The 18,466-nt window shown below is 37.9% G+C and overlaps 1 protein-coding gene across 2 annotated transcripts in view; it reads left to right on the top strand.

Annotated features, from left to right (window-relative positions):
* The window catches only part of LOC127654795 (histone deacetylase 4-like), a 255,719-nt gene that overhangs the window by 145,691 nt on the left and 91,562 nt on the right, over positions 1 to 18,466 (top strand). For both annotated transcript variants that reach the window (XM_052142223.1, XM_052142224.1), the window contains 4 exons: positions 6,918 to 7,162; positions 12,134 to 12,284; positions 13,475 to 13,595; positions 16,018 to 16,136. In XM_052142223.1, the coding sequence (XP_051998183.1) occupies positions 6,918 to 7,162; positions 12,134 to 12,284; positions 13,475 to 13,595; positions 16,018 to 16,136 (636 nt within the window). The remainder of the gene's footprint in view (positions 1 to 6,917; positions 7,163 to 12,133; positions 12,285 to 13,474; positions 13,596 to 16,017; positions 16,137 to 18,466) is intronic.

Below are 18,466 nucleotides of genomic sequence, written 5' to 3' on the forward strand. Positions count from 1 at the left end.
AGATCAGGCATGATGGTATTGAAGGCTGAACTGAAGTCCGCAAATAGGATCCTTGCATAAGTCCCAGGTTTGTTCGTGGTGTTATAGGATATAATGCTTGAAATAATAATTTGGGGACTGAAATGATGGTGGAGAATTTTAAGCAGCAGGGAACTTAACACTGCTCCAGTGATCTAACACTTCTCCAATGATCTATTGAAGATCTGTTTGAAGATAGGGGCCAGTTGGTCAGCGCAGACTTTCAGACAGGCAGGTGAGAATAAATGTTACAAATGCTGTTGCCGCAGTTAAAGGAATGTTCTGAGTTCGATACAAGCTAAACTCATTCGGCAGCATTTGTGGCATAATGTTGATTACCGAAAAAAAATAATAATAATTGACTCGTCCCTTGTTTATTTAAAAAGAAATATATAAAAATCAAATAGTGGTTGCAGTCCGGCACTTAAAATGGAATTGAATGGGGCCAGTTCCCAAACATTAAAATACACACTGTTTCAAAGGTATAGCCATTAAACATAAACATTATATGTGTTAACATGTTTTTAGTGTGATCAAATAATTGACTAACCTTATCTTAAGTTTTTTCCAGTATTACAACTTTGTTGTCATGACGACATTGCAGCGGCTAACCCTATAATCTGGTAAACACCGTAACACTATCACTCTTAAAATCATGTTAACGTGGATAATGTTCACATTTTGAGAGTGTATTTTAACATTTATGGACTGGCCCCATTTACTTCCAATGTAAGTGCCTTACTGTAACCAATTTTATTTTTGTTTTTGTTTTATAAACAAGGCAATTTGAAGTGATTTTATAGTAATCAACATTATGCCACAAATACTGTTGATTGCGCTAAACTTTTGTTGAACCCGTAATATTCCTTTAAATAATCATAAAATGCATAGATTACAGCATTTCATCTGGTCTACTCCCATTCTGTCAAAATTGTCTATTTACAGTGTGTTTTAATGCTGTGGTTGAGCATTGTAACTAATCACAGACAACTCTGTTGTGTGTATAAATGCAATGCCAAATCAGAGGTGTTTAAATTAGTCTACAAGCCTATTAGTCATGACAACCAGTCATAATGAGTGACTTTTAAGCAGACAGATCCACAAATGCATGTTATATGTTTGAGGTGCATAAGAAAATGAGTACTGAAGAAACATCAAGTTTTATTGCCAGTGTATCTTCCTGTAGCTCAACTGGTAGGACAACTCCAGGGAACATACAAACTGATACGTGAACCAATGCAATATACACTCACCTAAAGGATTATTAGGAACACCTGTTCAATTTCTCATTAATGCAATTATCTAATCAACCAATCACATGGCAGTTGCTTCAATGCATTTAGGGGTGTGGTCCTGGTCAAGACAATCTCCTGAACTCCAAACTGAATGTCAGAATGGGAAAGAAAGGTGATTTAAGCAATTTTGAGCTTGGCATGGTTGTTGGTGCCAGACGGGCCGGTCTGAGTATTTCACAATCTGCTCAGTTACTGGGATTTTCACGCACAACCATTTCTAGGGTTTACAAAGAATGGTGTGAAAAGGGAAAAACATCCAGTATCGCGGCAGTCCTGTGGGCTGAAAATGCCTTGTTGATGCTAGAGGTCAGAGGAGAATGGGCCGACTGATTCAAGCTGATAGAAGAGCAACTTTGCCTGAAATAACCACTCGTTACAACCAAGGTATGCAGCAAAGCATTTGTGAAGCCACAACACGCACAACCTTGAGGCGGATGGGCTACAACAGCAGAAGACCCCACCGGGTACCACTCATCTCCACTACAAATAGGAAAAAGAGGCTACAATTTGCAAGAGCTCACCAAAATTGGACAGTTGAAGACTGGAAAAATGTTGCCTGGTCTGATGAGTCTCGATTTCTGTTGAGACATTCAGGTGGTAGAGTCAGAATTTGGCGTAAACAGAATGAGAACATGGATCCATCATGCCTTGTTACCACTGTGCAGGCTGGCGGTGGTGGTGTAATGGTGTGGGGGATGTTTTCTTGGCACACTTTAGGCCCCTTAGTGCCAATTGGGCATCGTTTAAATGCCACGGCCTACCTGAGCATTGTTTCAGCATGTCCATCCCTTTATGGCCACCATGTACCCATCCTCTGATGGCTACTTCCAGCAGGATAATGCACCATGTCACAAAGCTCGAATCTTTCCAAATTGGTTTCTTGAACATGACAATGAGTTCACTGTACTAAAATGGCCCCCACAGTCACCAGATCTCAACCCAATAGAGCATCTTTGGGATGTGGTGGAACGGGAGCTTCGTGCCCTGGATGTGCATCCCACAAATCTCCATCAACTGCAAGATGCAATCCTATCAATATGGGCCAACATTTCTAAAGAATGCTTTCAGCACCTTGTTGAATCAATGCCACGTAGAATTAAGGCAGTTCTGAAGGCGAAAGGGGGTCAAACACAGTATTAGTATGGTGTTCCTAATAATCCTTTAGGTGAGTGTATGTCTCTTTGAATAAAAGTGTCTGCCAAATGCATGAACTTAAATTTGGATTATTCACAAGATGTACAAACCCCTCGCTTGCACTGTAGATGATTTAACACTCGATTTACACTGCAAACGGACATCGAAACAAACTAAAACTCTCCCATTATAATTTACAAGGCATAGCGTGGTGTAAATAATATTTTTATTGTGCAGTGTAGACAGCTTTATTGATTATTAAGAGAATGTTCGCAAGAATGTAACACTCTGAATGTCTCACAAAAAATACCAAGAAAGACCAATTTTGCTCAAAGTGTTATTTATTCAATTAGAGTTATGTTTTGTTTGCTAGTGCTGTGTGGCGTTCACTGGCATGTTAATTACTGTTAATAGTTGTTTGTGTTTGGCCAAGTGGGTTTTGTTTGGACTGGGCACCACATGCAAATATGTTTTGCCTGTCTATTGTCAGCAAAGACATTTATGTATGCAAAGCAAATGTAGAGGAAGTAGTTCACTCATTGACTGTTTCCTGTCCAACTGAGTGCATGCTGCCAAAGAGCATAGTGGTCAGTTCTAGGGGTTGGGCATCAACAGCTTCTTTGTGAACCAGGATTTGCGTCACAAATAACTTTTTATGAAATGATTTGGTCTGGATGAAAGGGATGTTTTATATTCCTTGATATGAAATAGCCTTAGACTCTGGCCTTTGTGTGGCAGCAGGGCTTTTGGTAGTGCTTTTGTTTAGTCTGTTGTGAGGTAAAAGAGGCATCCTTGAACTCGTGGCATTTTGGGAATGATGACGTACCATGAGCAGAGCTAAAACTTTAAGCATGAATGTGGCCAGTGTCCATCACCCCCCTCCCTATTTATTAAGACATTGCTCTCATGGAGAAGTCCCACGCTAGCCTTTCCAGACGTAGTATGTGTCAGAGGCTATTTATTGCAGACCGCATCTGCTGTGTTAACCTTGGCCTAGTTTGAGCCTGACAAAAGAGCCAGCAAGATACAGAAATTAATTCTGGCTCATTCTGCCCTCTCAGTCGTTCTCAATAGATTATGGTAGGGGTAGGCAATATTACCAAAATCTTAGTATCATGCTATGAGTGATTGATTGTATATTACATTAATGGTATATCTCAATATAGTTGTTTTTGTTTTCTTCTGGCAATTCAACAAAAATGCTTTATATATTAAATAACAATGTGGTTATGCCTGCTTTTGGATAATCTATTGAACTTAAAGGTTTACAAAGGAAAAGTATTTAATCTCAAGATTATTTTTATTTTAAACTTGGGGAATGCAAAAGATTAAAAATTTTTTAATTTGTCCCTGTCCTCTAACCCTAAGGGACTCATTAGAAACTTGAATGAACAAATTAATGATATACTGCATTATGTAACACTTGAGGTAAACAACAGTCTCAAAACAGTAAAACGAATATAATAAAGTATAAAAATATTCTGAATGAATGTGTATTTGAAGACGTTTTAACATAACCGATTTGCACACACACACACCATCATTTTTTTATATATTCAAAATTTGCTGCAGCTTGTTGCATTGTTATTAGCTGCAAATATTAATGCAGCATTACTTTTGCATTTCTCTCTGTTTCATCATTGCTGTCATGTGTGAATAATGTAAATATGCACTGTTAGCCACACATATACAGAACTGTGCAAAGGTTTTAGGCACTTAATGTATTTCACAAAAACATTTGTCTAAAGATGATTATTTATATCTTCAGCTTTAGTGTGTCAATAGGAAATATACTGTACATTTTGACTCACTGTACATTCCTTTTGCAAATATAATAGGATAGAATATCCTATAATAGGGAGCCCTGCAACAGATGTCATGGACCCCACTGAGCACTCCACTGAACATCGAGTCAATCTGGGATTACATGAAGAGACAGAAGCAATAGAGACAGCCTATATAGATAAAAGAACTGTGGTGAATTCTCCAAGAAACTTGGAACATCTTATCGGCCCAACCAATAACCGAGAGAAATGATGCTATTTTGAAGGCAAATGTGGTCACACCAAATATTGATTTAGCTTTTTTATGTTTACTGGACTTTGAATGACATTAGTTGGTAAATGAAAACTAAATATGGCATCATTATCCTCACTATGCAACATTTTTCACAACTGCCTAAAAAGTTTGCACAGTATTGTATATTTACTATGCGGTAAGTCGTATAGAAAAATCTCTACCAGTTGACAGTAGGGCAGGGTATCGTTAAAAAAATTTAAATATCGATATCGATATCTTGACTTAGATACCGGTTCCTAAACAATAACAATTTTATGAAATCCACTACAAGTTAGCCGATTTTGTTTGTAGGTTTATTTGCACCAACGTGGTCTTCTTGCAGTTGAAGACGGAGCAACTTTCTGCTCTTAAATTTATTCTGTGCACTGTCAAGTGCTTCATCAGATTTGTCGTCTTGGCAGCAATTATCTTGTCGCAAATATTGCATTGCACGCTGTTGGCATCGAGCCTGGTGAAATGTAGCCACACTTTTGATCTTTCCCACATCTTTTACATCTATGTGGGTTGGGATGCATACACACTACAGCCTCACGTGTGAGCCATGTCTCTGGGCGTAACTGGCGTAAACTAGTTTTTTTCCTTGATGCCTAAACACAGCCAATCACTGGCACTTTTAGATTTGGGCACATCTAGCATGCTACATGCTTATCACTGACGTTGATGAGATTAACCCCTTTGGTATCAAAATTTGGTACCGAACGACAAGACATTTTTTGATACTCGATATTTTAGAGGCAATTCAGTTGGTGCCTAAAATGTATCGAACTCGATATCCAACCCTAGCTGACGGTCATAATGCCCACCACTAGTTTCTGTTGATGTGTTGACAGTATTCTGGTTTCCAGACTTCAAGGAAAACTTGAATCTCTTTTCTGCTTTTTCTAATTACATGCTGTAAAAACTGATATAAAATACCATTTAATGTGATGTGATGATGTCCTACTTGTTTTACTTGTGCTGAATTTCATTGCTCATTTAACCCAAAACTATTTTGGTTCTTGAGCACACTCAAGGTCGTAAAGCCACTGAAACTCTCATCAGAAGCATTCTTACTGATGAATATAATTGCTCAGTTTCTTTGTTTTCTTCACATGTATCTCTTATGAGAGAGAAAGAGAGAGAGAGACAGACAGACAGCAAGACATGGTTGAAGTGGATGCAACAAGCCAGGTCGCATCCTGCACCCATTGGCCATGTTCGCTGGTCATGAATCTTGCCAAGATCTGTCCCAAGAACATGGTGATTCTTTTTCACTATTGATTTGATGACTGAAATGATGCAGTAGCAGCACTGAACTTTGTGTATGCACATTATTTTAGGGATGTGTTAAAGAAAATTACTTTTGTTTTGAAAATTGCTTCTTACTGTCATTGATCTCAGTGATTCCAATAGTAATTATTGGTTCCAGATGGGCTGGTTTGAGTATTTCTGTAACTGCTGATCTAATGTTTTTTTTTCACACACGACAGTCTCTAGAGTTTACTCAGAATGGTGTCAAAATCAAAAAACATCCAGTGAGCGGCAGCTCTGTGGACGGAAATGCCTTTTTGATGAGAGAGGTCAACAGAGAATGGCCAGACTGGTTCGAGCTGACAGAAAGGCTTCAGTAACTCCGATAATCACTCTGTACAATTGTAGTGAGCAGAATAGCATCTCAGAACGCACAACACGCCGTACCTTGAGTTGGATGGGCTACAACAGCAGAAGACCACATTGGGCACTTTATTAGGAAAATAGTGTTCCTTAATAAAGTGTTCAGTGAGTGTATAATACTTTTGTATAAAACAAATCTAATCCTCAAAATAATAACTACAATTCTGTATTGAATTATTATTCTAAACTTGACTGGGTCCTACATTACTAATTTATTATGCAGGTTTCAAAAAATAAGTGAGTAAAGTAGTTATTGCCATTTGCTATTTTTATTTATTTATTTGTTTTTTAATTATAGAAATTAGAGTCTTCTTCAAGGGGCCTTTTAATATATTCAGTTTGTAGTTTTGCAAATTAGAATCTTTTGATATCCTCTATAATTTTTGGCTGGTTTTTAAAAAACAATTATATGCTTTAAAATTATTATTATTTATTTTAAATGTGATTCTTTTTAAAGGGGCCTTGAGAAATCCTAAATTCTCATTATCTGAGCATATTATTTTATTTGTGTGCCTGCAGAGTACATGTAATGTTATAGACTTGTTAAGATTTCTTGCCACCAAAGGATGAATGGATGAATGGATGGATAATGGTTGTGAAGGAGAATAGTTGATTAAATTTCTTAAAAAAAATTAAAGCAAGGAAAATCCTATTTTCCACTATTGCCCTTTTTATCTCTCTCTAAAACCACACATTTTCTCGATTATTCACTAATTCCCTTCCTCTCCGTTTCCACAGTTGATGTGAGTGCGGCTCTGCCACTGCAAGTGCCCCCCTCTGCTATCCCCATGGACCTGCGCGTGGATCACCAGTTTGCTCTTGCCCCGGCGGACCCGGCTCAACGTGAGCAGCAGCTACAACAGGAACTGCTTGCGCTCAAGCAGAAACAGCAGATCCAGAGGCAGCTCCTCATCGCAGAGTTTCAGCGGCAGCACGAGCAGCTCTCACGCCAGCATGAAGTGCAGCTGCAGGAGCATGTCAAGGTGATGCGAACGTCGCTGACTCATCACTCCCTGAGCCTTGAGCATTCATCTTTGCTTGTCTTCCTGTCAGGAGCTTTACAGCATCTGTCTGTTTCTGTCTGCTCTTAAAGGGATAGTTCACTCAAAAATGAGAATTCTGCCACTTTTTACTCTCCCTCACCTCCCAAGGCCAAAAAGCACCATAAAAGTAGTCAACATGACTCATGTGCTATGTTCCAAGTCTTCTGAGGCAATACAATATCTTTGTGTAAATAAACAGACTGTAGGGTAAACGTACCTATTAAGCTCACCAAAATCTACATTGAGACATTTTTAGGGCACAGGATGTTGGTTTTAGTAAAAAAAGTTATGTTAAAATAAAATATTAATCTCTTAAACAACAATATTTTATTTATTTTAAATGACAAAAGCAATAAAATTAAAATGTACATCATTAAATGCAAAAAGTCTGACTGGGCTTAATGGGTACGTTTGTGTACCCTTTAAGCACACTCCTGTTCCCAATAAGCTCACAACAAGTTTTATTATAAAATCTTGTTTATTTTAAACAACCTTTTTAAGGAATGATTGAAAAAGTTTTTTTGAAGGTACAGAGTCAATCACAAAAAAACAGACCACTAAAATCAAGCAACAAGGCATTCAATTTGATCAGGTAGCTTATCCTATTCATAGTGACGTGTCATTCAAACTCATTGCAACATCTAGACTAGTCCACGTTCAGCAAAGTAACACATATTGAACAATTAAATAAAAAAACAAACCAATAAAACATTTAATTCATGGGGATGAACACAGAAACTAGCCACATTATGAAGCCTCTTCATAATGTCAACTTATTTATATTCTCTTCTTTTTGTAGAGATCGTCTATCTCTTGGTGGTTCTTCAAGTAGAAGGGTCCTGCACCCTCTAGTTGTGCCTTACACAGAATGAATTTTTTCTCAACATCCTCAATTTTGTCTTCTTTGTATAGATGACATGCCTCTTTCATCTTTGGGCATACACTATAGTTTCGTCTGGCTTTTGTCATCTTAAGACTTTGAAAATAAGTTTATTAATCTTTTTATGAAGATTAACTTGGTGACAACCATCAGTTAATATTAGTCTAGTATAATATTAGTTATTATAAGTCTGATTATGAAGTATTTACATAGACGTTCAATGTGGATGAGCTTAAAGGGAGCACACTGTGCTTAATTGGAGCAAAAACTATTTGTTAATTAATAAATATTACATGAAATTTAAAAGAAAATATTTAGCTAAATAAATAATCTAGGTCATGTATTAAGTTTATACCAATTTGAATATGAACAACTATTATTGACAATATCTATGAAATTATGCTTTTTCTAATTGATGTCACACTGAAGTTGTGTGATTTCATAGTAGTGCACCCTTTAAGCTCACCTAACAATAATATTAATTCTTTACAAATTACAGCAGTTTAAAACCACAGACTATCAATAAAATGTACAATTATAATATTATGGATATAAAAGTACAAGCCATTAATGCCTGTAAAGAAATATATTAGTGTAGCACACAATCTTATACAGCTAGTAAGCTGGCTATGTTCTGTAGCATCTGCGTTATGTTGCTAAAAATATCTTTTAGATCTAACTGTAATTATTTTCCACATCCAGGTTCCAGGTTAAAATATGTAAAAGTCTAAACATTAATCTCTAAATTTTGCAATAAGTAGATGTACTTACCCAAAATAAAGGCTTAAACATATAAAAAATGCACATTTGAGGGGCTCCTCTTCTGGTGAAAGTTTTCAGACAGCTTTCAAAATGGCCGCCAGACAGTGTGAACACATAGATACACATATCTCAGTGTGCAATGGTCTGATTGGTTTAAAATTACAGGAGGTATGTAGTAACAAACACATCAATTGGTTAAAACATAAAATAGGAAAATACATTGCTTTTTCTTTTTAGAATCTGAGCTCAAAGATGGCAGTGTGCTTAATGGGTACTTGAGCTTAATAGGTACATTTACCCAAATTTAAGGGATTTTGTATAATTATCGCAACAAAACAAAAGTTGTAAGACTTTTATGCCAAGTCGTAAATAACAAACGGCATTTGTTCTCTTTTGTGTTCCGCAGCGAAATTAACAGCATACAGGGTTGAAACAACCTGAGGGTGAACATGTAATGACATCACTTTTCATTATTGAGTAAACTATTCCTCTAAACTACATCTCACTGAAGCTATTCTCTTCTCCGTTCCTCCCTTCCTTTAGGGTTTCCCATGCCTCTGTCTTCAACTGTCTATTTATTTGTACAGATTGTGAGGAATTAAGTTTGTTTGGACATTTTATGTTTGTTGGAGAGAGTGATGCAGAGCAGTTTTTAAACGGGCATCAGTTGCGTCTGTGTGGTTTTGGTTTCCTGAGGCAAGCACTGCTGTCATTGGCTTTCATACTGAGGTCTCATTGTAAAGCTGGTGACTGCAGCAGGGAATGAGGATGGACTCTTGCAGTTGGGCGAAGGGTGTCTGCAATAACTATGGGAACTCTGTCCTTGGGAAACACCAGGAGACTGTGAGCTCAGCAGACCTCAGGTTTTCTAGCCAATGGGAGCACAGCAGCCCTCAGCGTGCTATAAATAGCCTCATGGACTGCAGGCAGAGCTAATCTCAGCATTAAATGGCCAACGTGTAATTTTCGGGGTTTGATGGATGCTGTGCTTTCACTGCGACACCTTGTTGATGAGAGACAGAAGAGAATAGATTGGATGTTTTTGCAGCTTTGCATTTAACAACAGCAAACTGCAGAGATCACGAAAGAGCTGCTTCCTATTCAGTCTTTTCCAATTAAAAGTATTCTCGGTTTAATTTTCTAGTTATTATTGTGGCATACAGGTTCTGGACATGAGTGGAGCTGTTTGTACACTTTTTATGAAAAATATATGGGTGGTTGTCATGAAACCAATCCAGTAAATGTCCTGGTCATATTGATCCCCAAATCAATAAACACAAAACTAAAATTCAATTATATTTTGCATTAAGACAATGAACATACCACAAACACACACAGAATTGATTCAGTGTCAGTGATAAAGTTATGGGGAAAGGAGCTCTTAATGCTATTGTTGTAGAAAAAATCTAGATGGAATTTGTGACAGAAATTAAGTATGTTCCTGCCTATATATATCATATTTACCACAGAAACACACCAAGTCTTAACTGTCACCAAAATGCAGAATGGGACATTTTTGTCTCAAAATCGCTTTTCATGTGGAGTTCAAAACAACCTTTGATGCTGGTGCTGCCGCCCTGACGCGAATCAAGAACACAGCTTCATGATTGCTGTAAAAAAGCAGATAGCTACAGTTTGCTGGCTGATTAATGTTGTGAAGGATTAGAGTTTAAGCTATTTAATGCCCATTGCAATGAATATGCAACATATGAGGGGACTAGTACTTTCAATTAGTCAACCTTTGGGAAAACATTTAATGTTACTTAAATTTGTGCTATATTAGTGCATTTCTATCATTGTACTGTGGAATGCTTTGTTTGGAAAATGTTAATAAAGCATTGTATTGTTACATATTGTTTTGTTGTTTTTCCTAAGAAGGAAATTAATGCATTTTGTAGGGAAAATAAGATTTTTAGAGTTACATTTCAGCAGTTTCAAAATCTGCGATTAATCTCGATTAACTACGAAAAACTGTAATTAATTGCAATTAAAGCGGTCTAAAATCGACTGAGATCACTTATAAATAATTAATCATTTAAATAGTGTATTGCATTTTTTCACGTTGGAGTAATGAGAATAGCATAATGATCTTTTTTCTGTTGTTTTAGTAAGAATTGGGTGAACATGGAATAAATTTGGTTGTCCTCATTTTACAATATAGTCTGTTTAGAATGGAGCACTGCATGGATCAATGGGGCTAAAACACATTCTGTCAGCAATTGGAGTGACAAAGCCTGAGCATTAGAATAATTATTTCAATTTATTGATTTAATTATTTGATCATTTAGAATGATTTGCTGTTATGGTTTGTTTGTTTTTAATCTTTCTTCCATGGTGCAATTTTATGTTACTTTATTTATTTACAAATGTTGTATTTCTGCGTGCAACCTGGTATCTGTTAAATTGCCTATAATTGTCTTGAATAGAAACTGTAATCACAAAAAATGTGCGTAACTGTCATGGAAATAATAAATAAAATAATGTAAAAACAACATTATTGTTCGAAAAATAGGCTTCAGTTTCTCTATATAAATTTGTATCTGTTTCTTTTGATTTTGGAGTAAGATAGGAACAGGGCATTTTCTTGACAAGTTTTGTGAGAATCACCAATATTTGTGTACGTCCTTTTGAAGTATTTCCTGAATGATATGGCTGCAACTACACTACAAAAAATTATTTTCTTATTCAGTATTTTTGAATTATATAGATTTATTTGGCTTTTTTTTTTTTTTTTTAGAAAATTGAAACTTTATTTTAACATTTATGAACTGGCCTTACTTTAACTGAAATTATTTTCTTTTTTTTTTAATAACCGAGGGACGAGTAGAATAATTTGTTACGATAATCAACATTATACCACAAATGCTTTCGACTGAGCTCAGCTTGAATTGAACCCTAAACATTTCCTTTGTCTTGACAAACTATATATCATTAGAAAGATCCAAGACTTCAGCTTCCATATTTGATCACTGTTTTATGGCAGAAATGTTATGTCAAGATTATTATTTTTATCATGAGTAACCATCAAACATGCAAATTCAAAGGGATAGATCTTGCCATTTATTCAACTGTATTAGCTCTGGATAATTTGTCTCGACAAGACTTCAGTAAACAACATCCAGTAACTTTTATCACATGTTTACTTGCCATTGCAAAAGGGCCATTTTTGATGCTGAGATTTCAGATATACTGTAAGATAATTGAAGAAAAGGTACAGTGAATTAACTTGTCAGGTTATATATAATGTTGCATTTGTTTTCTCTCCTCAGCATCAGCAGGATCTTCTGGCCCTGAAACATCAGCAGGAACTTCTGGAGCACCAGCGAAAGTTGGAGAGACATCGCCAGGAACAAGAGCTGGAGAAACAACAGCGGGAACAGAAGCTTCAACTACTCAAGAACAAAGAACGTGGCCAAGAGAGTAAGTGTCCTCGTTTACATTTGAGACTTACATTTATTAATGGAAGAGTTTACCTGAAATATAGAAATTCTGTCCATTTTTACTCACCCTAATGCAATTTCAAACCCCTCCACCCCCTATGGAACACAAAAGAAGAAACTCTTTTCCACATAGTTTATAGTGACCACATTTATAAAGCTCCAAAAACTACCATAAAAGTAGTTCATATGATGACCTTTCCTGACAACAAATATATGCATCCCTTTTGGTGTGAAATGGTATTTAGTTGTCAGTTTTAAGCTTCTATCTATTATCTAAAAGGGTGCTAGATAGTATATTGTTCTCTTGAATGTTCCTGTCAGTCTATTTTTATCCCTCACAATTGTCGTTGACACACCGGTCACCTGTTGCGTGAGAGGAGTCATGTGTGTTTTCTGGCGGCACAGATGTGGATGTAATCCAGCGATGGCCTCTTGGGACTTGTTTACAGGTGAAGGGAAAACTGGTAATTGAAGATAAAGCTGTGAGACTGTATCTGCCTCATGCGTTTCTTTCAGAGAGAGAACAATAGAGAGATAAAAGACATCTTTGTTTAACCAGTCTCTGTGGAATTGTCTTGAAAGACTTTCCTCTCTATTTAGGACAGAATAAAGAAACGATGTAAAGAGATATCCATGCCGTGTTGGGCTCCATGGAATAGTTGTTTATTGACAATGGGAAACAAGTGTCAGCTTTTGTAGTCGTGAGCAATTGGGGAGATTTCAATCTTCTGTGTCTCGCGCTGAAGGGACTATTAAGACATGTAAGGCCATTTAGAAAGAGAAATTACTGCGCGACAAATTACAGTGTCTAGAATTCGACTGTCAAAAATGCATTGAAGCTGAAGCTTTATAAAAACTCTAGCTCATTTTCACATGGTTAGTGACAGAAAAGGAATAGTTCAGTCTTAAATGAAAATTCTGTCATTAATTACTCGTACCAAACCTACTTGACTTTCTTTTGGAACATAAAAGGTGAATTTTTGACTAATATACTTTGCTCTATCTTTTCTATATTTTGAATGTGAATGATGACTGGGGGAAAAAACAGCATAGAAGTATCATAAAAGTTGTCTGTATATGGCTAATACATACATTTGATTTAAAAGTGGCTAGTAAAATTGTGTCTGGTGGGCGGAAAATTCAATTTCCCTCCCTGGTTGTGATTGGCAGGTGCTGTGGCGAGTACTGAGGTGAAGATGAGGTTGCAGGAGTTTGTCCTGAATAAGAAGAAAGCACTGGCCCAGAGGAGTCTCAACCACTGCTTGCCTAACGACCCACGCTACTGGTACGGGTGAGTATCACAACTAGTCATTGACCGTTATATTGTTTTATATATTGGATATAACTTTACAAGGTCAGTTAGCAATTCTATCACATTAGTCTTGTGCTAACATGCACAATATTTAAGTCTTCTGGCTGTACTTCTGAAACCGTGTATTTGAATGTTTTTTGCCTGGACTCATGTACTTCCATTGTAAATGTGTTACTGTAACAGCGATCTTTGCTTTTTATACCAAAAATGAGTTGTGATGTTAAACCGTAAATTTGAATCTAAATTATGTCAATAGACCTAACCTTGCAATAATGCCATTATATTCCTTAAAATACTTAAGGCACAGTCACATTTACAGTAATCTCAACGGGAATCTGTGCGATCGTTAATTTTGTGCGATGGGTTTTCGGTGGCGAAGAATTTCCCCTCTCGGATTTCATGTGGATTTCAAGTTTGGTGAATTTTAACAGGTGAATTTGTCGTGTTGACCAATAGGAAGTTGCTTGGTTTGGCAGTGACCTCTGTGTGGGTGGTGCTTCGTACACAGCTACACTAAATATCTCTCTCCAAGAGTATAAACTGCAGTATTAAAAAGAGGCTGCTTGGCTATTTTATTTTTATTTTTTGCTGGTGTCACATCACTCATGGAATTTCGACGTGCAATGGTAATTGTGTCAGTGCCTTTACAGTACGTGTCTCTAGCCAGCCAGGTCTAGTCTCATCACTGTCATCACCACAGAGGCCTTGTGGCTTCTGACTACATGTCCATACCACTGCAGATGGGCCTCTCGCATCTTGTCCTGGATTGAGGCCATGGCGAGTGTCTTCCGTACATCGGTGTTTAGGTCCATCCTTGTTAGTCCTAGTGTCCACCTGAGCTTTCGCATTTCCATCGTGCCTATTTGTGGCTGCCCAGCATTCAGCTCCATAAAGTGCGACTGACCTGATGACTGATTTGTAGATCTTTGACTAAAGGCGCAGGGGGATCTTGTCATCAAACAGGGCTCCAGTGACCTGACGGCACTTCATCCAGGCCGCATTGACGCAATGGCTGGCGTCATGGAGTGATTCTCCATCCGCTGAGACATGCGGACTGAGATTCTTGAAGGCGGCGACTTTATTGAGGTTTTGACCATGAACTGTGATCAATCTGTCCACTTGGTCTCCGCACTCAAGGTATTCTGTCTTCGTGATGTTTAGCCGAAGTCTGAAAGTGGCCAGGCGTTCGTCCCTAATCCACGTCTTCTGTTTGAGTTCCAGCCGAGTTTCATCTGCCAGTGCAACGTCAATGTCATCAACGGCGTAGAGTCCATGAATGCAGCGTTTGAATGTCACTCGGCACCATATCCATGCATAGGATGAAAAGTAGGGGTGATAGACACCCACCTTGATGTCAAATGGCGGCAATGTCCCCACGGCGGCTTGCACCATGCTTGTTTCTCCTTGGTAGAGGAGCTAGATCCATCTCAGCTCACTCAACTCCCTTAGGAATTAATTGAAAACGCCCGCTCATCTCTGCTCAAAACGTGCCAGTGGACGCATGCCATTAGGATGAATTCTGGATATTGGCGGGGTGGCTGGGGTATTACACTATGCATATACCCTCAGATTGAATCAGCAAAGCAACAGATACAGATTTTTCTTGACTAAAATGTAGAGGAACACATTCATAAAAGCAATGCTTTTATTTTCATGTTCACTCAGTTTGCCCCTTTGTTTTTCTCAAAAATAAATAAATAAAAAAAGATTTACCCACCACAGGTACACAATGATCAAAGTTGACAGGTGAACAAAATATGAATTCACCACACTACCAGCCACAGTTTATTGAATTATAACATTTGCACTGGGGTTGGTCATTTCTGTAGTTGGCATGTGGTATATACTGTAAATAGGTCAGTGTGGCTCTTGGCGATGCTGGCTGTTTGAGATGGGCTGAAGATAGGCAGATTAAATTCTTGGGTCTGTGATGATGCCGGCTGAACTCCAATGCCCCAGTGCAGCACAAGTCACTGTTGTTTTCTCACTTTAAGAGGATATTATCCCTTTGATTTTGCCAAGGCAACTTGTGACAGTATTACTTGTTGTTATTTGTCATATTTGGAAGCAATTATGCCATACTCTACACTTGTTTGTTGGTAAACAGAAGGATGCAAGAAGGAAGAGCAGCCAATGAGTGTCCAGCATACATGTGAACTCATTCAAAAATAATTTTTAGGTTGCACCTCATGAAGTAGCTTGAGAGAATTTCCAGAGGGTGCAGAGCTGGAATATAGACAAAGATACTCATACTTAATTTGTGTTATTTTATAGTTTTGATGACTTGACTTGGCACTTGAAAATACTACTAATTAATTATCAGTAGGAGGTGCGTCCAAACTTTTGACTGGCATTGTGTGCTTGGGCTTGTTTTATTTACATGTTGTGATTTATTCCACAGGAAAACCCAGCATAGTTCACTGGACCAGAGCTCGCCACCTCAAACAGGGATTTCCACTTACAACCACTTACAGCTGGGAATGTACGACCCCAAAGATGACTTCCCACTCCGCAAGACTGGTAAAGCATTCTGCTCTCACAGTGTTCTAAATAAGGTTGCAGATATTTACATATCAAAAAATCTGGAACCCAACAAACTCTATTAACTTGCTTCCATTGGCAGTTGGAAGTCCCCATTTTTGCTGTGTAAAATGCAGATTTTTCTTCTCTCACATTTGCACGTCTAATATATTTACTTTCAATTCCTGCGAAATGTGGAGCAGTCACCATGATAGGGCTGGTAACAATTGAGCACAGAAAATGTGCGAGCTATTGAGATGAATGGAAATGCTAAAGGAGAAATCTGATGATTACAAGTAGCTACATTAGTGCAATATCAGACCAGACATCCTTATGAACAAAATATTTCAAGTATATTGCAAAATATTCAGATATATACAAATATCTAAGTAGTTTTACAGTTTAGGTGTCAGTTTAGTTTTACAGTTTGCGTCATTCACATTGTGTCATGGGAGTAGTCGGTCACGGTTGAACTCTTGTGCCGCAGTTTGTTTGCTGCGATTGATGGATCTTATCTCTTCAGGATTCACAGGTAGCGTAGTTCAAAGACAATATTAGAGGGACTGGTCTCTGGGCTGGCATGGACCCAGTGCCCCAATGGTTCAGCATCACTGTCTTCACTGTCAGGCCTCCAGGGAGTTTGTGTTAAAGAGCCGATACCCCCTTCCCTCCCTGCTGCAGGAGAGCGCTCAAGGGCAATTCCTATGCATGCTCACTTCAGGACGTTTTAGGTAGCATAAGGCCTCTGTGATCATTAATCACCCTGAAAATGGGCCTGTCAGGGACCCGCAGTACAGCCGGCCCTGAGCCAATAGCACATACAGTACAGAACTCTGGTGAGACCAGAGTAATTACAGTGCAGGAGATGCTGAGTACATTACTACTGTATCTCCACTGCAGAGAGAAGGTCAATGTTCCTCTTCAACTCATATCAAAGAGTCCTATTGTACAGTAACCTTTCTGAACTTTAAGGCAAATTTCACCCCAAAATTACAATTCTGTCTTCTTTTACTCGCCTTCTAATGCTAACATTCGTCCTAACATCTCCTCTTTGTTTTCCATGGAAAAATGTCTTAGCTCATTAAGCCTTTCATACGTAACGTCACATATTTATGAGGGTTAATAACTGGGCCCCAAAGAGTAGCGTTACACATATGTTTCTGCAACAACCAGTAATGTTACAAGTTGCCAGATTCAAATCGGCTTTCACACCAACACAGGCTGCGCTGGTCAAGCATCTGCCATTTATATTCGCTCAAACAGTTACTCATACAGTCTTTTAAACTACAGAATAAGTTTATTATATATACATACATCCAACTCGTTACCAAAGTACCACAATAAAAAGTTTACTGCTCTTATACGCAGTCAATATATCAAAAGCGATCGTCCTCAGATGCGTTCTGCATCTTAATATGTTTATTTTATGTAACAAATTGTCACCAGAGTACCACGAGAACAGTTCACAGCTTTTATATGCACAGCCATCATATCTAAACGCAATCTTCCCATGCATGCAGCCACATCTGCTGATTAGGTGCAGATGCGGTTTTTATTCACACAAACAGCAATCAAACAGTCTTTTCAGGCATATAATTTGTTTGCTTTTTGAAAAGACAGCCAAACCATCACAAAAGCACCACGATAACAGTTTAAACTCATATACTCACAATGAAAACATGCTGATTGAGCGCTATATCCTTGCACGCAGCAAAGTCTGTTTACATAAGCGCTTGTCACACACGCACACACGTAATGTCTGAGATGTCATACAGTGAGTGCATTGGCAAACCAGACTGCTGATATTATTTGTTCATTCATTTTTTTATAGTATTTTTTTTATGTCAAGTAATACAAAATAAATAAATATATACTCATCTACACTCTGCCCCCCTCTACTGGCTGTGCAGTGTCATACACAAAAATAACTAAATCCAGCAGGCAATGCAGAGGAATTTAGACCCTGCTCATGAAAAGGTTAAACGGCAGTCTGTTATTGAGACATTTCAGATAAAAGCGACCCTAAATGGCATGTCAGGGCTTGACATTAACTTTTTGAGGCACTTGTCCTTCGGACAAGTAAATTTATGTTTCACTTGTCCTTGCACAAAAGTCACTTGCCCGGGTAAAGATTTATAATTTCATTTATTTTTTTGTGTTTTGCTAATGCAGAATTCGAACAAACCATTGAAAGCATTTAAAACATTTACACAATTTCTGTTATGTACTGTTTTGCAGCTTCGTCCCAAGATCCTTTGGTAACATACAGACCGTGCAGTTACTTGAAAGAGGAATTATTTACTGCGTCATCTCAGTTACAGTTCAGTACA

The sequence above is a fragment of the Xyrauchen texanus genome, chromosome 14 (genome assembly GCF_025860055.1).
Source record: "Xyrauchen texanus isolate HMW12.3.18 chromosome 14, RBS_HiC_50CHRs, whole genome shotgun sequence".
Lineage (NCBI taxonomy): Eukaryota > Metazoa > Chordata > Actinopteri > Cypriniformes > Catostomidae > Xyrauchen > Xyrauchen texanus.